This window comes from Chenopodium quinoa, unplaced genomic scaffold (assembly GCF_001683475.1).
Source record: "Chenopodium quinoa cultivar QQ74 unplaced genomic scaffold, ASM168347v1, whole genome shotgun sequence".
Classification (NCBI taxonomy): Eukaryota; Viridiplantae; Streptophyta; class Magnoliopsida; order Caryophyllales; family Amaranthaceae; genus Chenopodium; species Chenopodium quinoa.
The window spans coordinates 642,106-665,921 of NW_018742966.1; the positions used below are offsets into that span (position 1 = coordinate 642,106).

At 38.3% G+C, this 23,816-nt stretch overlaps 2 protein-coding genes and 1 long non-coding RNA gene across 6 annotated transcripts; 1 reads left to right on the forward strand and 2 right to left on the reverse strand.

The window, feature by feature from the left end:
* The first annotated feature begins 1,205 nt into the window (after nucleotides 1–1,205).
* On the forward strand, nucleotides 1,206–4,323 carry LOC110728964 (2-methyl-6-phytyl-1,4-hydroquinone methyltransferase, chloroplastic-like). The gene is made up of 4 exons (XM_021908641.1): nucleotides 1,206–1,362; nucleotides 1,473–2,066; nucleotides 2,893–3,199; nucleotides 3,850–4,323. Exons 2-4 carry the CDS (start codon nucleotides 1,495–1,497, stop codon nucleotides 4,003–4,005), a joined length of 1,035 nt encoding a protein of 344 aa, XP_021764333.1. The 5' UTR covers nucleotides 1,206–1,362; nucleotides 1,473–1,494; the 3' UTR covers nucleotides 4,006–4,323.
* A 588-nt stretch (nucleotides 4,324–4,911) lies between these two features.
* Nucleotides 4,912–5,831, reverse strand: LOC110728899. The gene is made up of 2 exons (XR_002512787.1): nucleotides 5,589–5,831; nucleotides 4,912–5,289 (listed from the first exon to the last, which is right to left on the reverse strand). It is a non-coding gene; the product is annotated as an uncharacterized LOC110728899 (long non-coding RNA).
* A 6,657-nt stretch (nucleotides 5,832–12,488) lies between these two features.
* On the reverse strand, nucleotides 12,489–19,809 carry LOC110728965 (peptidyl-prolyl cis-trans isomerase CYP63-like). Of its 4 annotated transcripts, none has more exons than XM_021908644.1 (15): nucleotides 19,564–19,707; nucleotides 17,877–17,975; nucleotides 17,690–17,744; nucleotides 16,902–16,990; nucleotides 15,970–15,994; nucleotides 15,815–15,853; nucleotides 15,605–15,722; nucleotides 15,351–15,511; nucleotides 14,884–15,244; nucleotides 14,693–14,769; nucleotides 14,346–14,529; nucleotides 13,841–14,182; nucleotides 13,682–13,759; nucleotides 13,109–13,545; nucleotides 12,489–12,711 (listed from the first exon to the last, which is right to left on the reverse strand). In XM_021908644.1, the coding sequence occupies exons 2-14, from the start codon at nucleotides 17,952–17,954 to the stop codon at nucleotides 13,146–13,148; spliced, it is 2,007 nt and encodes a 668-aa protein (XP_021764336.1). In that variant the 5' UTR covers nucleotides 17,955–17,975; nucleotides 19,564–19,707; the 3' UTR covers nucleotides 12,489–12,711; nucleotides 13,109–13,145. The 4 variants fall into 4 exon arrangements, with proteins under 4 accessions (XP_021764336.1, XP_021764335.1, XP_021764337.1 ...); XM_021908643.1 differs by having other exon boundaries at nucleotides 12,489–12,789; XM_021908645.1 differs by lacking the exon at nucleotides 12,489–12,711 and adding an exon at nucleotides 19,715–19,809 and having other exon boundaries at nucleotides 12,791–13,545; nucleotides 19,564–19,615.
* Nucleotides 19,810–23,816: the final 4,007 nt, after the last annotated feature.

Genomic DNA, 23,816 nt, shown 5'->3' on the forward strand with positions numbered 1-23,816 from the left:
AATGAGCAACATTAATAATGTCTGGTATTTTTATTGTTATTTGTTTTTAAAAAGCCTTCATTAATCTAAGATGGAAGATCTTTATTTACATGATCACCAAATGACCTTTTCTGTTTAGAGAGCCACAAGAGCGGGGGTGAGAATCAATACCAGGTTTTTCTTGGAATCGGGAGGGAAATTCTAACCCCTTGAGCTATCAAATGTTGGATTTAGCAAGAGAAATCATAAGACATAATGTTCATCTTCACCAATATAGGCTAAATACGGATGGCCCAGTAGATGAAATGAAATGGAGTCAAAGGTCTCATTGTCCAACCTGAAAATAATGGCCCAATTGGCTTCATAGGAAGAGTTGGCCTATCAATGTAGGCCCAATAAATTATCAGGCCACGTAATGACATCTATGATCTATCTATCGACCACATTATCGATTTAGCCCACAACGGGTTTGTATTTGAGCGTAAAATTAGTTAGTAATCTAGACCTTTCATTTTTGGTCAACGGGTCGGGTTATATTTCACCATTTTGGGTTGATTGAAATTTCTGAATTATTACAAAATATGATAAATAAGTCGAATTGGGTTGATTTCGGGTCGTTTGAGTCGGGTCATGCTATGTCATTAACTCGGATTTGTGTTTGGGTCGGGTCCTGAAATTGATAAATTTTATACTATTCACATGTACTACTTTGACCTCAATCGGAGTTTTATACATAAGATTAAACTTGGTCGGACTTGTTAGAATTGTTTTAATATTCTATCCAAATATCACTTTTATTTTATACTCCTAATTTATACTTAATGAATAAATAATTTTATTATCGGTTCAATTAACAATTTATAAACATTCAATTGTTATAATTTACACTCCATATTTATTGATAATTAAAAAAATTACTCCGTATTATTTAAAATTCTAAATTAGCATACATGATAAATCAAGATGTAACACTTAAATAAAAATAGAGAGAGTATTAAAGTCCGAAAACGTTCCCACCTACCACAGACGAGGGTGTCCTAACAAAGAGACAAAGGGTGTATCAAGTTATCAACGATCAACCAGTAGTGTAGAGTCTCTAGACTCTAAAAGACTGTTTTTTTTTTAGAACATGACAATGTCAATCACATTAATTAAAATGAATCACTAATTTGACATTTATCACATAATACAGTAAGTCGGTTGATTAGTGGATTAATATAGTTGGCGGATTACTCGAGCAAAATACTGGCTATCACAAGTACACCCACATAGTGATAGAACGAGAGGGCCACTCTGCATCATTTCAGTCCATAAAACAGTATCTATGGTGCTAATTTAGTGCTCTCCCTCTTTCTCTCTCCTCCTTGTCTTCTTATTTTGTTTGTAAGTTCACTCTTTTCTCTCTCTAATTTGCTCATGCATTCATTTATGTCATTCTTTGATGATTTAATCTGAATTTTGTTTCTGGGTTTTTTTTTTTTTTGTTTTTGTAGTGATTTTTGTTTCATTTCAATCATGGCTTGTTCAATGTTAAATGGGGTTGATAAACTTGCCCTAATCAGTGGAACAACCCCAAATAGATTGGGATTTTCTGGGTCTGATTTTAATGGAAAATACCAATTACCCAGATTGAGTTTACCCCCAAATTCCAGGAATTTAAGGTCCAAAACCCTAACTTTAACCCCAAAATGCAGTCTTTCAGCCTCTTCAAGGCCTGCTTCACAACCCAGATTTATACAGAACAAAAAAGAGGCATTTTGGTTTTACAGATTCCTGTCAATTGTGTATGATAACATTGTGAATCCTCCGCATTGGACAGAGGATATGAGGTATGAAGCTTTAGAACCAGCAGATTTGAATAACAGGAATATGTTGGTTGTTGATGTTGGGGGAGGAACTGGGTTCACTACTTTAGGTATTGTTAAGCATGTTGATGCTAAGAATGTCACCATTTTGGATCAATCACCCCATCAATTGGCGAAAGCCAAAGAGAAAGAGCCTTTGAAGGAGTGTAAGATCATTGAGGGTGATGCTGAGGATCTCCCTTTTCCTACTGATTATGCTGATAGATATGTTTCTGCTGGAAGGTATATAACTTTACATTTAGTTATATATATGTTGGTTCAATTTTTTCAGTTTCTTGTAATATATGAATGCTTTGGTAGGAATTGATGTGCATTTTTCTTGAGTTATGTAATTGTTGATTATAGTGTGATTTAATAATGTGTGGTATGATTTCCGCAAAATAAATGTGCATGTGACCTAGAAAGCTTGCTAGTTGAGGTCTTACTATCACTTAAGATGCTACGTAGCATATAACTTTTGGATCATGAAAAAGTTTTATATAAAGTGATAATGTTATGTGAGGTTTGTTTATCAAGGTGATGAACTGGTATTTTCTCGTTATGTGAATTGAGAAAATTTGGAAAGTTCTATACCGATTCTGTGGACAATGCTTTTATAGGGTGTTATGCCAGTACTCTGTCATGTATTTGTATATAATGCGGGATCATTACATAATTATTTCTAGTATAAGAAATATGCATTGGCAAGACATGAACAAGACTTGGAGAGTTGGAGGTGCTAAAGCCTTAAGAGGTTGTGTGCCTGTTTGTGTCTTTTGGGTATTATTTTTCGTTTGTCTCAACTGTTAATTTCTACTGAATTGATGTATGATGTGGATTTGAATTATGTGTTCATAAAAGGGGTGAAAAGGTTTTGGACATACATTGGTGTGACATACTGAAATCATTGAATTTTGAAAGTGCATAAGAAGTTTCATCTTGTATGCCGGTATTGTTTGTTTAGTAATTTGCTTGTATTGTTAAAGAATATACATATGTATGTGGTGGGTACCGTATAGGCGTATAGCATGAGTTAATTTTTGTGCTTTGTTTTGATAAATGATCACAGCATTGAGTACTGGCCTGATCCACAACGGGGCATAAGGGAAGCATACAGGGTGCTGAAATTGGGAGGGAAAGCTTGTTTGATCGGTCCTGTTTATCCAACATTTTGGCTATCTCGCTTCTTTGCAGATGTCTGGATGCTCTTCCCAAAGGAGGCAGAGTATATTGAATGGTTTGAGAAAGCAGGTTTCAAGGATGTTCAACTGAAAAGGATTGGCCCTAAGTGGTACCGTGGGGTTCGGCGCCATGGCCTCATCATGGGGTGCTCTGTAACAGGTGTAAAACCTGCCTCTGGAGATTCTCCCTTGCAGGTATTTAGTCTTTCTATACTTGCATATGATATCTATGTTGATTGAGCTAGGGTAGAAGGATGCTTGTCTCTTAAAGATTTTTTTGTTTTTATATTAACTTTGATTGTTACTTTGGATGCAATTAATTGTTGCCTATTCTTTCTCTGTTACACTTATGAGTATAAAGTATAAACAAGAGTACAGTCACTGGAAAACTGATGTGTGTTCATCTCAGTACTTGTTCTGATTTGATCATTTGATTTGGAGAACCGATGAATCTCTTGTTCTATTTTGATTTTTACTTTTGTTGGTTGCAATCCACGATTCATGCTTGCTGATCCCAAATCATTTTGGGGGAAATTTGCATTTCAATTTTTGAGGAAATATGTTTGAGGGTGCTTCACTTGTAGACCAGAGATTTCGTGTATGAATGTATGATCTATTTTGCTCCCTGATTGAGGAAATATGATCGTATGCACCATAAGAGGTGATCTTACACAATAGCACACCCCCTCTTTACACCTCCACCACCTTCTTTTTGCCACCAGATCGAAGATTTGAAACAAGATCTATTATTGTGTACTGTATTATGCAATACTTTGGTACTGGTACAGTTTAGAGTTTCATTCTCTTAATCTTGATTCTCATTTAAAAATATGTATGTGATGCAGCTTGGTCCGAAAGCTGAGGATGTCCAAAAACCAGTGCCCCTGCATATATTTCTCTACCGATTCATCCTTGGAGTTTTGGCATCGACATACTATTTACTGGTTCCTATTTACATGTGGATCAAAGACAAAATTGTTCCAAAGGGACTACCACTATAAGGGATATGAGAGAGCAAGGGGCTTGCAAGTTCAAACATGAAGAGCTGCTCATGAGCAAGGTTGTTTTCAAATCTTCAACATTTTAATAATTATGTAGATCTTGTTGGTACTTGGTAGTATGTAATTAGAGAATCAAAAACTATTTGAGAAGTCTTATTGCATTTTGAAGTAGTTAGCCGGAAAACTATGCACTTGATTTATTTTAGTACCATTTTCAGCTCATATGTCCAGTATTAGAGCAACAACTCAAATTTGCATATGTACTAGGAAGAAATAACCTTAATAATCATGTTTACGAATGAAGGCTTGGCTATGGTATATGTTCTTTTTTATAAGCCTTCAAATTAAGAGGAGTATATTAGAAAACAGGTCAGGTCTATCTTTTGGTGATTGGTGTAATACCGCCAAAACAATTCGGCCAACTCTCAAGTTATGTCTGAGAACTCGTGACCTATAAAATAGGAAAGAGAAATTGTTGCTAGTCCAAGGTAAAGAGTTTGCTCAAAAAGAGGATACTAACAAAGAAAACTATTCAAGGACGGGAGATGTAAATGACAAATGAGACTAAGATTCACTGTTATTTGAGTAATCTCGAGCTCCACTGACATAGCTGCTACGTACTGAGGGGTGTACACCGGTCCAAAACCGGACCGGACCTGGACCGGACCTGTTTGGACCGGGGACCTGAATTGGGTAAATTTGAGGACCGGGGACCGGACCTGATTTAACAGGTCCGGTTCCGGGTCAGACCTGAAACATCAGGTCCGGTCCGGGTTTGGACCTGAATGGACCTGTTTTGTGGTTTTTTCGTTTTTTTTTTATAAATAACATGTTGGACCTGCATATGGACTTGTTTTGTGATTTTTAGACCTGTTGCATAATTTAATAATTACATACAAACCAAAATTATCAATCACAAAACTACATAACGTCTCTAAAGTTCCAATTTCCAAACACCAAAAATACAAATGAGTCCACCGAAAATACAAATGAGTCCACGAAAACTCATAACATTACATAAAGTCTCTTAAGATTCACCCGGAAATGATCCAAACTTGCCAAGAAGTGAGGAAATGGATCCACCCGGAACCAATTCCAATAAGATATTTAAAGCCTCCTCCTCTCTTGCAGTCCCCAAATATCTCTAGCATGGAAATTAAGCTCAGAATCCAGCAATATCGGATCGTATTTTGGTACATGAAAAGATAAAATACTTGCAACTATATTTGTGTGTGATAGATTCCTAAGCAGCTTCACTTCCTCTTCCAGCTCCCTTATGTGAGCCTACTCTCATTTCGAAACAAAAATAAATCAAACAATCAACTTATAGGAGCAGAATGTAGATAATCTTGTATCTTTAAAGCAGGTAACAATAAGAATCAAACTAATAAATCAAAATTAATGATCCAAAAACACGGCAAATTCACACAATTAACCATCCAAGACAGGAAAAATTGTGAATTGCATGCTCAAACAAGTCTCAATTGAATAATTCCATTTCAAATTCAACTAAAATTAATAGATCAAGACAAACCAATCCCTAATTTCAAATTCATCACAAAACCCTGAATTGATTCCCAAACCTGAGTTTTCTCTCTAGAAGCACCACCAGAAGCAATCGAAACCTGCAAATTAAAACCCAATTCACAAAATCAAACTTCCACAATTACCCCCAACACAAATTCAAGTTCATAAATTCAAAAACAATAAACCCTAATCATCAAACCTGCTTAACAGCCAAAATTAAACATATATAAATAAAATTAAACATAAGAGCTTACCCACATAAATAAAATTAAACATATATAAATTCGAATACGTATATAAATTCGAATATATATTCTGAACATAAATAAAATTCGGCCAAAATGAACAAAAATTTGACCCACATAAATTAAATTAAACATATATAAATTTAAGCATACTTCCAAAAATTAAACATATATAAATTCGAATTATGTATATCTTATTCGAATTAAACATATATAAATTCGAATTATGTATATCTTATACGAATTAAACATATATAAATTCGAATTATGTATATAAATAAAATTAAACATATATAAATTCGAATTATGTATATAAATTAAACAAAAACACTGAACATGAACACCAATACACCATAATTCGGAATTTCAAACAAGAACAAAAGAATAAAGAATAATTAAATATGCAAAAAAAACTTACCGGAGATTTGCGGTGGCTGATGTAGCAAGCCTTGGGTGGGCGTCGCCTGAGAGTGAGGAAGCAAGGGAGATGTCGCAGTGCAGAGGCAGAGGCGAGGAGAGAGTGAGAATGAGGGAGGAGGCGCAACGTAGAGGCAGAGCAGGGTGAGCAGCGAGTTAGGGTTAGAAAATAAAATAAAAATTGAAGTAGAGCACTGAGCAGCGTTTCTGATTTTTTGAGTTTTTGTGTTTGTTTTTTTTTTTTAAAAAAAAAAAACCGGGTTTCAGGTCCGGACCTGAAACCCCCGGTTTTAGACCGGGTCCGGACCGGAACCGGGAACCTTGATTTTCAAGGACCGGGACCGGACCTGAATCAACAGGTCCGGGTCAGGTCCGGTCCGGATCAGGTCGGTTCAGGTCCGGTTTCAGGTCCGGTCCAGTTTTTGTACACCCCTATACGTACATGGTAGCAACCGAACAGAAACTCTAATATGACTGATTTGCTGCTGCCCTACCAAGGTACGTCATGGCCTTAGGGCCAAGCAAGGCAAGGCCTATGCATTTTAAGCCATAATTACGAGGGGAGGGTGATCCAAGGTAAAAATTACAGTACATGGTCGGGTTGGATCAATTCAGATTAATTCCATAACCGATACGGGTCGGGTTTGGGTTGGGTCATGCTTAAGTCGGGCCATACTTCTTATCGGGTTTGGGTCGGGTTTAGGTCAGGTTACATCCGGGTCGGGTGAACAATAGGTCGGGTTAAAACGGGTTAGGGTAATTCTCAGGTTCGAGTCGGGTTCGGTTCAAGTCAATAATTTGCAGGTTAGAATCAGGTCGGATCATTCTTGGGTTTAAGTCAGGTTCGGTTCTAGTCAATAATTTGCAGATTATAATCAGGTCGAGTCATTTTCAAGTCAGGTCATTCTCGGGTTCAAGTCGGGTTCAGTTCAAGTCAACAATATGCGGGTTATAATCAGGTTGGGTCATTTTTAACTTTGGGTCATTCTCAGATTCACGCTTATTGAGAATTTTTTGAGGTTTTGGGGCCTAGTGTCGAGAGTCTTTGAGATTTTAGGGAATATATCTCTAGGTCATATAATGCCGTTTGGAACCAATATAATTATTATTTGTTGTCATAAATGTTCGTGGTAGGCTTGAATTAATGAAATCGCTGCAAGTTGTAAACCGGTAAATTAGTCGTTTAAAGACAAATTGGATGGTTCCACCCACCCAATAGGACTCCTGAAGGGTATTAGGGACCATGGTAAATATTTCGGAAATTTTTATTTACAGGCAAAAAAAGGTCAAAAAATTCTAAAATTTAAGGTAATGTACATGCTTTTTGAGAAATTTTGGAGGTTTCGAGGCCTAGTATCGAAAATCCTTTAGATTTTAGGGGATAAATTAGGGTCATATAATGATGTTTGGAACCATATATGATCATTATATGTTATCATAAACATTCGCGGTAGGCTTGAGTTAATGAAATCGGTGCAAGTTGTAAACTCGTAAATTGGCCGTTTAAAGGCAAATTGAATGGTTCCACCCAACCAATTGGACTCCCGAAGGGTATTAGGGACCATGGTAAATATTTAATCAATTTTCATTTTCAGGCGAAAAAAAGTAAAAAAAAAATCCAAAATCAAAGGCTAATATCCACGCTTTTTTTTTTTTAGAAATTTTGGAGGTTTCGGGTGCCCGTTATCGAAAAGCCTTAAGATTTTAGGGTATATATCTCGGGGTCATACAATGCCGTTTGAAACCATATATTATCATTATATGTTGTCATAAATGTTCGTGGTAGGTTTGAATTAATGAAATCGGTGAAAGTTGTAAATCGATAAATTGGTCGTTTTAAGGCAATTTGGATGGTTTCACCTACCCAATTGGACTCCGGGAGAGTATTATGGAGCATGGTAATCATTTCGGCAATTTTTATTTCGGGCGATAAAAAGTCAAAAAATTCCTAAAATGAAGGCGAATATCCACGCTTTTTAAGAAATTTGGAGTCTTTAGGCCCGGTGTCTTAAGTTCTTGAAATTCTAGGAAATACGTCTCGGGGTCATATAATGTAGTTTAGAACCATATATGATCATTATTTATTATCATAAATGTTCGTGGTAGGCTTGAGTTAATGAAATCGGTGCAAGTTGTAAACTGGTAAATTGGTCGTTAGAAGGTAAATTGGTTGGTTTCACCCACCCAATTTCACTCCCGATGGGTATTAGACTATTAGGCACCATGTAAACATTTCGGCAATTTTTTTTTCGAGCGAAAAAAGTCAAAAAATTCAAAAATTGAAGTCTAATACCCACGCTTTTTTAGAAATTTCGAAGGTTTCAGGGTTCGGTGTCGAAAGGAAATGAGATTTTAGGAGATACATCTCAGGGTCATATAATGCTGTTTGGAACCATAAATGATCATTATATGTTTTCATACATGTTCGTGGTAGACTTGAGTTAATGAAATCGGTTCAAGTTATAAATCGGTAAATTGGTCGTTTAAAGGCAAATTAGATGGTTCCACCTACCCAGTTGGACTCCCGGTGGGCATTAGGGACCATGGTAAAAATTTCGGCAATTTTTATTGCCGGACGAAAAAAGTCAAAAAAATCCAAAATTGAAGGCTATCCCCTAAAATCTCAAGCCTTTTCGATACCGGGCCCAAAACCTCCAAAATTTCTCAAAAAGTGTGGAGCCATATATGATCATTATATGTTGTCATAAATGTTCGTAGTAGGCTTGAGATAATTTAATCAGTGCAAATTGTAAACCGGTGGGGCCGTTTAAAGGAAAAATAGAATAGTTCCATTCATCCAATTGGACTCTCGGAGGGTATTAGGGAAGAAAGTAAACATTTCGGCAATTTTCATTTATTGGCGGAAAAAGGTAAAAAAATTCCAAAATTGAATGCTAATATCCACGCTTTTTGAGAAATTTGGGTTGTTTCGAGGCCCGGTGTCGAAATTTTTTGAGATTTTAAGGGATACATCTCGGGGTCATATAATGCCGTTTGGAACCATATATGATCATTATACGTTGTCATAAATGTTCGTAGTATGTTTGTGTTAATTAAATTGGTGCAAGTTGTAAACCGGTAAATTGGTCGTTTAAAGGCAAATTGGATGGTTCCACCCACCCAATTGGTCTCCCAGGGTATTTGGGACCATGGTAAACATTTCGGCATTTTTATTTCCGGGCGAAGAAAAGTAAAAAAATTCTAAAATTGAAGGCTAATATCCACGCTTTTTGAGAAATTTTGGAGGTTTCGGGACCTTGCGTCGAAAAGCCTTTAGATTTTAGGGGATACGTCTCGGGGTCATGCATATAATGCCGTTTGGAACTATATATGATCATTATATGTTGTCATAAATGTTTGTGGTCGGCTTGAGTTAATAAATAGGCGCAAGTTGTAAACTAGTAAATTTGCTGTTTAAAGACAAATTGGATGGTTTTATCCACCCAATTGGACTCTCGGTGGGTATTAGAGACCATGGTAAATATTTCGGTAATTTTAATTTTTGGGCGAAAAAAGTCAAAATATTAAAAAATTAAAAGCTATATCCATGCTTTTTGAGAATCTTTGGAATCTTCGGGGCCCAGTGTCGAAAAGTCTTGAAATTTTAGGGAATACATCTCGGGGTTTTATAATGTCATTTGGAACTATATATGATCATTATTTATTGCCATAAATGTTCGTGGTAGGCTTGAATTAATGAAATCGATGTAAGTTGTAAACCGATAAATTGGTCGTTTAAAGGCAAATTGAACGGTTCCACCAACCTAATTGGACCCCCGGAGGTATTTGGGACCATGACAAACATTTTGGCAATTTTTTTATCCGGTCGAAAAAAGTAAAGGGGTTACAATGGGAGTCATAAAGATGGGGGGTTATACACCATAATGGACATCCATAATAATAACAATTTACAACAAAGTAAGAGTTTATAACACAATAAATTCCAAAACTAAAGACTAATATCCACGCTTTTTGAGAAATTTCGAATGTTTCGAGGCCCGGTGTCGAAAAGCATTGAGATTTTAGGGGATATATTTCGAAGTCATATAATGTCGTTTGGATCCATATATGATCATTATATGTTATAATTATTCGTGGTAAGCTTGAGTTAATGAAATCAGTGCAAGTTATAAACCAGTAAATTGGTCGTCTAAAGGCAAATTGGATGATTCCAACTAGCCAATTGGACTTCCGGGGGGTATTAGGGACCATGGTAAACATTTCGTCAATTTTTATTTCCGGCTAAAAAAAAGTCAAAAAATTCCAAAATTGAAGGCTAATATCCACGCTTTTTGAGAAATTTTGGAGGTTTCGGATAGAGTAGTCAATTCGAGTAAACGGTTTGGGTTTGGGTCGGTAAGAGTGGGCCGGATCAACTCGGGCCAGGGTCAATTCAGATTAATTCCATAACCTATGTGGGTCGGGTCACGTCGGGTTATACTTCTTATCGGGTTTGGGTCGGGTTACATTTGGGTCGGGTGAACAACATGTCGGGTTTAATTCGGGTTTTCACGAGTTAAAACGGATTAGGGTAATTCTCGGATTCGAGTCGGGTACGGTTCAAGTCAATAATTTGCGGGTTAGAATCAGGTCGGGTCATTCTCGGGTTTGAGTCGAGTTCGGTTCAAGTCAATAATTTGTGTGTTATAATCAGGTTGGGTCATTTTCAAGTCGGGTCATTCTCGGGTTCAAGTCGGGTTCGGTTCAAGTCAATAATTTGTGGGTTATAATCAGGTTGAGTCATTTCCAAGTTGGGTCATTCTCGGAGTCAAGTCTGGTTATGTTCAAGTCAATAATTTGTAGGTTACAATCAGGTCAGGTCATTTCCAAGTCAAGTCATATTCGGATTTAACTAACTATAAATAGATAATTATCATTTTTATCAAGCTAATTATTTCCTTTGACTATAATATATCAATATACTAGGGAACTATAGTTTATAATTTAGGAAGATAATTATCCCTTTGACTATACCACAAATATATACTATATTTAACACTTTTTTTTTTTGAATAGCAAAAATATTTCATTAATTAAAAGTCATACGACATCTACAATAGAGATTCGGCGTTAACAAATACATAAGATATTGAATCAAATAAAATTTTCCTTCATAAAAACTACGATCGTCGAGTAGATCTTGCACTGCGGAGCATCTCCCGCTTATATCGCTGAAAATTACAGCCTTGTTGGAGAGACAATCTAACGATCCTTTGTAGCCGTGATGATGATTTCCTTCTGATTCATCTGTTCGTATTCGAAAACTTGATAACTTTTTCACCAACGAAATAATTTCACGACAATCCATTAGATCTGCTACCATGGATTCAAAACTAAGAAATTTCTCCCTCGAAAAGAGGAGATAAACCTTGTCTTTCGAAGGAGGTCGAAAAAACCCTTGTCTTTCGAAGGAGATCGGAAACCCTTTCTTTCGAGGGAGAAAAGTTCCTCCCAAAAGGAGAAAGTTAAACCCGAATTGAAGATGATTTAACACTTAAATTTGAGGATTATACTCCTTTCTTTTGCTGGCCTGGACCGACTTGGTCTCCTTAGCAAAAATGCTTTGATCAATAATGATAAGGTGGTCTAAATTGCATTTAAGGTGATTTGAAATCAGGTCAGGAACAATTTGGGTTGAATTTAGGTCGGGTCAATAATAACAAGTCGTGTTGATTTCAAGTCGGGTTAGTAACAGATCGGGTTGAATTTTTGGGTCGGGTTAGTAATAGGTCTGGTAAAATTCGGGTCGGGTTAATAACATGTCGGGTTGAATTTGGGTCAGGTCAATAATAAGTCGGGTTGATTTCGGGTCGGGTTTGTAACAGGTTGGGTTAAAATTAGGTCGGGTTAGGAATGAGTCAGGTTGAATTCCGATCAGGTTAGTAACAAGTCGGGAAAAATCCGGGTTTTAACGGGTTATAACGAGTTTGGGTCAATTTCGGTTCAAGTCGGGTTCGGTTTAGGTCAATAATTTACGGGTTACATTCGGGTCGGGTCATCTTCAGGTCAGTTTATGTTCGGGTTCGAGTCTCACATACTCGGGTCTAAGGTTGGTTTTAGATCGGTTTAGGTCACCATTTTTTCGGGTTCAGATGGGTCGGTTAATAATCAAGTTTGAGTCGGTATTTCAAATCGGGTCAACTTTTGATAGCTCTAGGTACCAAGTTAGACTCCGAGGGCCCTTTGGGAACCTTATTAGAAAGCACCACTAACCTAATTTTGCCCAGTTTAAAAATGTTTGTCAAGTGCTAAATTTAAAGGCTTATAATATACGAAATCGGGTCATTTTCATGATTTTGTGACTCAGTCATGTAAAAGTTGACGTCGCCTTGAATTTATGGAAGGGAGACATGTACGTTAAAGGTTAATTTAACAGGGCAAGAAAGTAATCAGGTCTTTTCTTGGTAAGCACAACCGTGAGCTACCTAGATCCCCCCTAACGGTGTTGGTCAAATAAGATAGCAAGTAGCAACACAGTTGTCATTGACGTCAAAATTTACCTTAGTTACCATAGTTCCTGAATCAAGCATCATCAAATTAGTATGGGAGCCTTGAATTAAGCCGAGGACGATACAAGTAAAACACATACACATACCTGAGGCAGGAAAAACTCAGTGTCATGCATTAGAAAAATCAGTTTTGGAAACAGACACTAAATTCTCACCCCAGAGGATCAAGACTCGAGACCTAATCCCATTACTAAGTTCTAAACTGTATCCTACATCTCCTCGCCTAACATGATTGAAATTTAAAAAAAAAAAAAAAAAGTTGCAAGGAACAAAGATTTAAGAATGATGCAGATGCTACATCTAAATGGCCAAAGCCTGAAAAACCACCAGAAACATGCTAAAATTTGAACCAAGGCAGAGTATCAAAAGTGCCACGTAAACCAAGTTCCCCAAATTTCAACTTACCATTTAACGTGCGATACATAGTTTCCGTAGCATATATCTACGTTGATGCAGCATCAGGGCTAGCATCTCCATAGGCTACCAGACCTGTCTGCCCGACAGGTGAGCTTGAGGTTGATTTGGTAGGAGATGCAGACCCTCTCTTCCGGCGCTTAAGTGAACCAACATTGGGTGAGCTTGAACGGGATGAGCTGCGTCCCCTGGACCTTGACCTAGATCTTGATCTTGCTTTTACAGGAGAACGTCGATTATCTTCTCGGGGGCCAAGACGAGATCTTAGCCTATCACTGATTTCTGGGCGTCTCTCCCTTGGACTGGAACCACGAACTGGACTCCGGCTCCTATCCCGCCTTAGACTGGAACCATGTGCTGGACTCCGGCTCCGATTCCGCCTGGGTCCACGTGTGTCATTTGGACTGTGGGAAGGACTTCGACTCCTCCTGAATCAAAATTACATTGGGTCATGCCAAATCAGTTATCAATGCCTTAAAAAAACAGACACACCTATAAACAGGAACATAAATTGTCGTTTAAACTCGTACTATAAAGCTAAGTTACTAGAGAGAGAGAGAGAACCTAGGGGATCTTCTTCTTGGAGGGCTCCTGTAACGACGGCGAGGTGAACGATCTGATCCACCTCTGTAGCTCGAAAACCTGTGCAGACAAGGAACGGTTAGCTATGAGGTTCTACCCTTCTATTCAAGCTCAGAAGCAGTATGTAACCAACACACTTACCTATTATCACGGTTCCTGTCATAATAATTCCTACCACCATAATTGAATGGCCTACGAGGTGAGCGCTCTGGAGAAGGGGTTCTGTATCGGCGTGCAAAGGCGAATTTCTCAGTGAATCCTCGTCCCTTTCTAACGCGCTTAGGTTCACCATTATCATTTTCAGGCATAGATTTTGACACTTCTTGACTCTGAGCAGAAGCAGGAGGCAAAACAGGCTCCTCAACAGGAACTTTATTCTCATGCTGTGGTTCAGGACTCCCATCATGCCCTTTATAGGGGCTTAAACTAGTGTCACGCCTTGGGCTGATTCCTTGAATATTCTTTGGACTACTAGACTGGGACCTGATAAGAGTATTCCGACAGCAAAATTATCATATAATAAGTACACTTCACAAAATGAGAAATTATCAGCCCCATTCGACAATGTATATATCCAAGCATAAATCTACAAAAACTTTCCAAACAAAGTGAAGCTATGCAAGCAAGAGGTTATTCAGTGACAAACCTAGGTTTCTCTCTGCTTCCATCATAGGATGACTCTTTAACTTTCTCAGACTTCATTTCCCTACCATTTTCACTGTTTGAAATACGTTCAGTCCTTCGAGAAAGTTCACTCTCCACCTCTGCTTTCTGCGCATGAACCTTTTGTTGCTGTTCCTCAATAGATATGGAAGATTTCTTCTTCAACTCTGGAACATCAACAAGCAAAAACTTGAAAATAATATAAACTAATACATACTTTGAAATTCATAAACCCTAAAATAAAAAAACTGCAAAAGTTCAATCATATGTAACTTATGGCAAGAAATCGAATGCAGAAGCAGAAGATATTCAGACAGCACATCATCTTACTTGAAGAATTGCGATGTCTAGACTTTTCTTCCTCAGAGCCACTAGTCGTTTCACTGTCACTGGAGCTTTCAGAACTCCTGCATCAGATATGGAGAGTAGAACATCATAATGCAAGGTAATAATATGGAGTAGAACATCATAATGCAAGGTAACTAACAGAAGATATGAGAGAGGTCTTATCATATACGCACCGCTTAGACTTTCGTCTAGATTTCTTCCCATTACGTCGACTTTTCTTGCTGCTCCCCCTACTCTTTTTCTGCACCCGCTTAGGGCCTTTTGAAGATCTCTTTCTCTTCCGGCGCCTATCATCACTGGATGAGCTGGAGTCAGATAAGGAGGCATCCGATTCTGAACCAGAATCTGAGTCTGAAGTGTAGGAATCGGAATCTGAATCAGATTGATCAGATGACGAGCTACTATATGAGTCAGATGAAGAATATTTCCTCTTCTTTCTCCTCCTGTCTTTTGGAGATCTCTTACGTCGTCCTCTAGCTTTGCCATCTGAACTATCATCAGAACTTGGAAGCTTTTTCATTTTTTTAGCTTTACCTAAAAAAGAAAGCCATAATCAGCACCAAGGGAAGCTACAGCGTATGAAGTATACAGCCTAACACTATTTACACTAGATCCCATGTTAACACATTTCTAATCTCACCTTTCTCAGTCCTAACTGCAGTTTCCTTTTTACCAGAGGAAACTTCACCACAATCAACTATTTTGACTTGCCCAATAGGCCGCCCATCAGAAGTTCCAAACTGTTCCATTTTCTTCACAACATCCATTCCCTCCACAACCTTTCCAAATATAACATGCTTCCTGCCATGCGATAGGTCAAACGTTCATCAAATTCGAATGTAGGTGTACACATAGTTAAAGTTTGAAGAAAAAATAGTAAAGATTCGCATGTACCCATCAAGATGAGGTGTACGCTTGAAGGTTATAAAAAACTGGGATCCATTGGTATCACGACCACAATTTGCCATAGAGAGAAGTCCAGGTTCACTATGCTCCAATTTGAAATTCTCATCTGTCAAAAATAAATAAATAAATAAATAAATAAATAAATTATATAACCAAGTCCAAAGGCAACCACCAGCTATATGCACTTGTGAGTGGTACCTGCAAACTTGCCACCATAGATACTTTCTCCACCAGTGCCTGCAAAGCAGTAAAATTTTGTTCCTTACATCTGGGCATAAACATATAAGTTAAACAGAAATCTGCATTATTAAAATATTAAGGCAAAGGGATCAATAGAAGTATTTGGACCATACCATCTCCCTTTGAAAAATCACCCCCCTGTACAATAAGCAAAATTGTCAGAGTTTCGGTGATATTAATTATTTAAAGGACAATGCATAAGCAATCAGGAACCAACAACAAGAAATTGAAAAGATGGAAACTCAGATAAATATATCACATGCATGAGTGTGACAGATAATCACAGATTACATTCAAAACAGGCCTTATTCAGTAACTACCAAAGCAATGCATACATCCCATTGTTGATATAAAAATAATAATAAAAATACTCTCATATCATCAACCCTAGACATTGGGAACATATGTTTATTATATATAAGAAAAAGGAGGGAAGATATAAAGGGTGGGAAACAAGAACATACACCCTCTGCTACACTGTTGACAAGCATATTATGCAATAATAATCATCCTACTAAAAACAAAGCTAACTATCTTGGAAGTACTATGCAATAATAATCATCCTACTAAAAACAAAGCTAACTATCTTGGAAGTACCAGCCAGCTCATGGCATGGAGTTCTTAAATCCCAAATTATCATAACTAATTATGTTATTCAAAACAATAATATGAAGGAGCGGATATACTAGCCAGTTTGATGTGTTCCAGCTCCTATGTTATAGCTAATAATTCTAAGGAAAACCAACAACTCACACAAACAGTTAGAAAACAAAAACCACAACTGATGCAAAATTGCTTAGAAAACAAAAACCACAACTGATGCAAAATTTCTTAGAAAACAAAAACCACAACTGATGCAAAATTGCTTAGAAAACAAAAACCACAACTGATGTAAAATTGCTGAGATAGTTCACTAGAATTACATGTAGGAAAGAGAAGCCAAAGGCAATATTGCACACAACTACAAAGACATGAAGCTTCTCAGAAAGTTTAATTCACATCCATTGGGAAATCACAAAGGAAACAGCAAAAATTTAGGAAGTACTTGGGCCATAAATCCTTTGATTATGCGGTGGAAATTTGATCCCTTGAAGTGCAATGGTTTCCCTGTAGTAGCTCCCACACCTTTTTCGCCTGAAACAGTAAAACCATACACAGGTATGTTGTCTTTAGCTTATTGCAATTAAAATATAAGACAGAAAGGATGCTCGGTAAAATATCTTAGATAGGAAAAAAAAAAAGTTGAAATCAACCAAACCATTCTCCACATAGAAGTTTCTCCTTCAGTCTTCTTTTCCCATCTAAATGATTTTATAATCTATTTTAATCTTCCAAAATACACTAATGATTCTATACTTTTCCATGCACGTTTATTGCAAGATTGCAATACTTCCCAAAAACTTCCATATTTAAATTTTCTTATTTTATACTTCGTATATATACGTCGTGTTTTTATGAATTTACCTTCATTTATATCAAGTTTATCCCTTTTACCATTTTCATAATGAGCTAAGCTATTTCATAACCTTTACTTGTAAAAAGTATTTTAATATGAATTACCTTTCGGTTTAAAATAAAAGCATTAAAAAAAATTCAGTAGAAGCTTCTTTACGGCTCTATAGTAAGCTCCGGATAGTTCAAGGAAGCCCCTATCGATACAATTAAAGGCTATGTCTTTAATTTGTAAAATTTTCATTATGATTACTATACATGAGGAGTTAAAATTTCTCGTGACACATAATTTTTGCAAACATTTTTGTGCATTGCACGAGTAACCTAGTGGAAAGACTAATTGCAAGTACCATAAAATAAAGGTTTTGGAAAGAAAAAGACCTGTGCAGAGTGCTCGGAAATTTTCTGCAGTTTTAGGAACAACATCTGCATAAAGCTGCAGGTCATAGCCACATGTTAACAAAATTACATACAACAGATATCTACATATAGAAAATGAGAATGCCTATACCACCAAAACCCTACACATGCACAATATTAGAAACAGGTGTAGTTATATTCAAATTACCTCAATAACAATTCTTTGGACAGGATCCCCATCAATTGATACATCTAAAAACACTTGAGGGTTTTTTTTCTTGGACATATCCCCTTAATACTGCAGAACCTAAAAAGCCAGTTCATTAAATATATAGTGTTATTATCAAGATATTCAACAGAGTCAGAAGCTAGTCATCAACAATCTCCAACTTTAACCAGATAAGAACTTTATCCAACAGCACAAATACATTACCACTTTCTTTGATAATAGACTTTGAAGCAATTAGAATTTAGAAGCAGTGAAGCATACACTTCAACAAAATGAAAGCTAATAGCTAGCATATGTTGCCAAACAATTTCAGATTATAAACACGATAGAAAAAATACAGGCCATATCTAACTACATACATGGGCACATTAACCTAACAGGCTTACAGTCTCAGCATTAAGTTGCTTGTCTAGCCAGATAGTGCTCCCTTTATGCACTGGTCCCAGCATTGGCATATATGCACAGGTAGCATGTCTAATGTACTGGACCCAGCATTTGCATATAAGCACTGGTAGCATGTCATATCCTTCACAATGTGTCCACTGGACAGGGGCTGGGTTAAACCAACTGAGATTGCCAGAAACAACCACCATGCATCCATTTTCTATCAAATTGAGTTTGATCATGTTTTGTTTTTCCAAGAAAATATGCTACAAATCTCATAACTCTAGACTTGCAGGTTGAAGGATGATTATCATGAAGTGCAGATTTACTAACTACTAAGCATCCGTAACATCAGTTGGCGAAGAACCAGAAGCATACTACTATATAAAGTTATGACAAAAATCAGGCCTTTACCAAATTGGTACAATCAAGATTATTTCTATTCCTCCTTCATGCACTTTAAGAAAGCCCAAGATTAATCAGTGTTAGGTCTCAGTACAGTATAGAATGGCTACATCTGAACAACTCTGAAGAACAAGGACAGTACATTCCTAGAAGTTGATGTAAGAATATGGAAGAGTTAGAAGTTCAGATCATATCGAGGACGACACGTCGCTTAATAACGAATTGAGCTTATACATTAGCCATTGTCTAGCTGAATCTCCCAACAAAAAAATACCTCATGACTAAACTAAAAAAGACTCGCAAAGAATAGGCATTTGATGTTGCATATAAAAAGGAGTACCAGCTTCAACATTGTTCGAAAAACAACCCCTTTTACCAAGTTTCAACAATACACTAAAAAGCATCATAAATTCAATCAATCTCCACTAAAACACACCTAAAAAAAGGAACCTTTAAAGTTGTTCTCAACTCCAATTTAACTCCATTTGACTTTAAGTTACAATTGTAAAGCAAAACCCCTTAATTGAGGCAATTATCAAGAAAGGGAGGAATTTCGAAGAAAATAGACTATACCCATTAACAAACTATGACAATAATCCGCAAATTTAGAGTCATTGGGTCCAAAAAACCCTAAATCCCTAAAACCCTAAACCCTAAACCCCAGCAACTCATAATCTTTGAAGATAAAAATTCAGATAAGTAAAGCAATCAACAGTTCATAGCATGAAATACCCACTTCCAAGATTAGCATTTGGTGAACGCAAACAGATAAATAAACAATTTTCAACAATTCATGCAAATTATAAGCAAGAGCATAAAGATAAAAAGGAAAAAAAAATATAATTCATACTCCGAATAATTTTTTGAAGTGTGTTACCTTTGATCGGAAAGAATGAGTTTATCTTCGATTTCAGGGAAGAGGGAATGCGCTGCAAGAAAACATCAACACATAAAATGAGGAAAAGAGAAATAGAGAGAAGGCTGCTTAGCTCCCACTTAATTTAGAGAGATTTGCTTAGGATGTGTACTTTCTTTTCTTTATAAATATCCTTTTCCCCTAGATTTTTCACTCCCTTAGGGCATCTTCCACAATTAGAGGGTTAGACATTACGGATTTACGGGTGCTCATTAGAAACATTTACTATAAAATTATCGGAGTTTCACTACAATAACCTAGTAAGATATTCATGGTTAGAAACACTTGGACAAAATTATCGGAGTTTCCTTGATATGCCTTTAATTACATTATCTTTATTTATTTATAAAAAGTACAGTATATGCTTTTATTATTATTATGCAATGCTCTTAATTATTAATAGAGATATCAACCGGACAGGGCGGGACGGATTTTGACTTTCTCACCTTAAAGTTTAATATCGAAAAAAATAAGAGTAACTTAGTAGGCGGGGCTCAGCTATCTCACCTGTATTTTGGTCATAAAACTTTCATTTCTCGGATATTCTCTTATACACTTATGTTTCAAATTACTTATCTCATGGTCTTTTGTATCTGAGTTCATGCATGTGAAAGGTAGATGGAATAAATGGTTACAACCCAACTCAATAAAATAGAGATTGTCATTCTCTTCAAAACCATAGGTGATCGAGAGCATTTTGGTAAAAAAAAAAAAAAATTCAATTTGTGTTTGAATTTGGGGCCAGCTCAACTAGATTTGATTTCTTGAAAAATTCTAGGCATTTAGACAACTAAAAATTAACTTTTAGTTGAAAAATATGAGCTTGAACCTCAAGCTTGCCACAACATGAAGCTATGGCAAAAAGCGGGCTGTACTCCGTCACCTAAACACATATGCAAGTGATGGAAAAGGGTTTTGTTTGTGTTTCATGAGAATTTTGAAAAAGTCAAGAAATTGCACTATGAGGAATCCACAACTCATAAAATCTCACAAATTCAGACAGAATTTTCAAACCAAATTTTAAATCAAATTTGAATTCATAACATATTATTAACCAGTCCAAATCTACACATTTTCAAGTCAAGTTAAATCGAACAGTATTGAAGCAATCAACTCTACATTGTCTGAAGGTCCCTTTTATTGGGAATAATGGGATTTGTTAAACATCGCCCACAAATTACTACATAAAGCCCACAAAATTCACTTGGTTTCCCAAAATTGCCCTTGACCTTAAAAAAAAAAACACTCACACTCTCATCACTCACACTCTCATCACTCACACTCTCATTGCTCATCTTCTTTCAACCTCTCTAAAAAAAAAAAATTCAAAATAACGGCAATGTCGAGGCGGCAAGGCAAGGAAGTGGCGGCGGCGGCGGAGGGAAGGATGTCCCAAGGAGGAAAGGTATATTTTGTTTAAAAAAAAAAAAAGGGGAAAACCGCCGTGAACGCGGTGGGGCGCCCTGGCTGGACGCCCAGCCAGCGGTGGTGGCGCCAGATGCAGACGCCGCCACCAGTTGGCTGGCGCCTGGGCTGGACGCCACAACCACGGTTGTGGCGTTTATTCTAGGCGTCGCAGCCGTGGCTGTGGCGTCCAGCCCAGGCGCCAGCCAACTGGTGGCGGCGTCTGCATCTGGCGCCACCACCGCCGGCTGAGCGTCCAGCCAAGGCGCCCCCCCCAATTTTATTTTTTTTTAATTTTTTTTTTAATTTTTTTAAAAAATTGTTTTTAATTTTTTTTTTTTTTTTGTAATATAATTTTGAATTGTTTTTATATTTTGTTGTTTATTTTTATAAATTTTTTCAATTTCGTTGTATTTTTTCTACGTTTATATTTTGTTTACAATTATTTGTATGTTTTTAGTTTATTTGATTTGCGATGATGATTATTTATCGTATAAATTTTTGTATGTTTATATATTTTAAAATTTTGTGTAGGGTCGTCATGGTGGGGGGAAGAATATAGAGCTTCTTAGTAGAAGTTATTCAGTGGAGAGGTCGGGGCATAGACATGTCAGATCCCGTGGTATTTCGGCCTCAGTTCGTAGAGAACGGATCCACCGTCGGGATGAGGATGACGATGACGATGATGATGCTGAGGAGGGTGACCAGGAGGAGGAGCAGGAGGAGGGCGCAGATGAGGATGAGGATGTGGACGATGGCAGTGGACCGTATGATGATTACGGTCCATTCAGTCAGAGGGTTGATGACATGTACGAGACGCATATGGTGGAGGTGCGTAAGGGTAGGGGTGGTAGGTTTGTTAGTAGATCTGGCACATCATCTGCGTCCACTGTATCTGGGGCAAGCAGGAAACGGTCGAGGGCGGGTAATGATTCTTGGGTTGTTAGGAGTGAGGTGCCCGGTGGGCCTGTTGACGGGAGTGTGATTCCTAGCTTTCTAGGACACATAGCTGCCCGTATTTGGGAGGACCAGGAGAGGCCTTCAGTTACGGGGTTGTTGAAATGTCATACCCGGGAAAAGACTTGTAGCTTTTTGCGTACATGGGCTGAGGCCTGGCCGGCGGAGAGCGAGATGTTCGAGCGACTGGAGGGCACTGGGGTGAAGCACGTTCCTGCCACCATGCACGATAAGATTGACAGTACGCTGATCACGGCTTTCATTGAGCGATGGCAGCCGGATACAAACTCTTTTCACCTTCCGTTCGGTGAGATGACGATCATGTTACATGACGTCGAGGCCATTCTGGGGATTCGTGTTGAGGGTAAACGACTTTGTGCTGTGGCTGATGCGGATCAGGCAGATTCGCTGGCGGAGTTGTTGGCGGTGGACAGGGCTGCACTGTACACCGAGGCGCTAGGTGTTTGGGAACACAGAGGTGTGAAGATCGCATCCGTGTTGCAGCGGTGTTTGTACCCGAGTGCACGTAGGACGCCCGACGCACAGCTGAGTGCTTATGTTTTTCTACTCCTCGGATGTACCTTGTTTCCGGATAAGAGCGGCGAAAACAAGCTCAGGCCACGCGACATCGTAGAGGCGTGTGACCCCGACAGTGTAGGCCAGTTTTCCTGGGGATCGACTACGTTGGCGTATTTGTATCGCCAACTAGGATTTGCGAGTCGGGCTGACGCGGCAGGTATCACTGGGTGTCTGACTCTATTGCAGACTTGGATATACGAGTACTTTCCTGCATTGCGACCACATCGTGACCCAGTTCCTATTGATGAGGGGATGCCGTGTGCTTGTGCGTGGAGTCCGCGCTCGGAGAAGAAGTCCGTTGACCGCCTCCGATCGATACGGTTATTGCTGGACAGGCTGTCCCCCTTAGAGGTAACGTTTATTTATAGAGTCTACATTTTATTATTTGCACATATTATATTCATGTTATTAAATTTTATATGTTGTAATTGTACAGGTGAACTGGATGCCTTTCGGCCCGAACCCTAGTGTTAGGGTACCCAGGACCCTGTACACGGGACTCATTCAGTATCGTGACATCGTCGAGGCGTACATGCCCCAGCGTTGTCTTCGCCAGCTTGGATTTGTCCAAGTTGTCCCTCCTCCCCCGGCGTGCCCGATGAAGGCGGTCCGACCTGCATCGTCGAGGGAGTACGTCGTGGAATGGCCGGATATCATGACCGGGACGTGGGACCAGTTTCCGATGGTGGCCCGCTTATGGACAGCGGAGTTGCAGCGGCCGCCCTCTTCTGAGTTTCAATTGACTTGTTCAGTCTAGCGAACAGTGTATCCAAAGCAGCGGTCGATGAATCAATCCAGTCCTTGGTAGCTCTATGAGCGCTCTCAACTCTACATGTTGTAGTGTTCCCAAAATGAAGTACCTGGTTTGTCCAATATTTGACAAACTTTTCCCTGTGAGGGACCCATTGATGCATCACATAGTCCACCAGTGCCGGACACCACTGGTACGAATCAGGATGCACAAGAAAAAGATGAGTCACCTCCGCTGTATCTTCATCAGAATCAAACCAGAACAGGTAACCACGTGATTGTGCCTGGTGTAGCAGCTGCTGTATAGGGTTCCTTCCCTCTGACCGTTCAAACCTGAGCTGCTGTCTGACGTTGTAGATGTGTCTTCGGTTTGGATGGTCTTCTGGAAATTTCTCTAACACAGATGCTAATATTTTAGCAGGCTTCACTCATTTCTTTCACAACTAGTTTCGCAGCAGGACTTAAGCCGCTCAGTTGTCGATGACCCTCTTCATATACTATCATCTCATGGTTGTGATACCCCC

What these genes read in the sequence shown, in the direction of transcription:
- LOC110728964 (XM_021908641.1), top strand. Translation starts at nt 1,495, where the DNA reads ATGGCTTGTTCAATGTTAAATGGGGTTGATAAACTTGCCCTAATCAGT. An exon ending in AGATATGTTTCTGCTGGAAG is followed by an intron (nt 2,067 to 2,892) that starts GTATATAACTTT and finishes AAATGATCACAG; the next exon opens with CATTGAGTACTGGCCTGATC. An exon ending in CTGGAGATTCTCCCTTGCAG is followed by an intron (nt 3,200 to 3,849) that starts GTATTTAGTCTT and finishes TATGTGATGCAG; the next exon opens with CTTGGTCCGAAAGCTGAGGA.
- LOC110728965 (XM_021908644.1), bottom strand. Translation starts at nt 17,954, where the DNA reads ATGTCCAAGAAAAAAAACCCTCAAGTGTTTTTAGATGTATCAATTGAT. An exon ending in CGTACACCTCATCTTGATGG is followed by an intron (nt 15,512 to 15,604) that starts GTACATGCGAAT and finishes ATCGCATGGCAG; the next exon opens with GAAGCATGTTATATTTGGAA. An exon ending in TAGACATCGCAATTCTTCAA is followed by an intron (nt 14,530 to 14,692) that starts GTAAGATGATGT and finishes TTGATGTTCCAG; the next exon opens with AGTTGAAGAAGAAATCTTCC.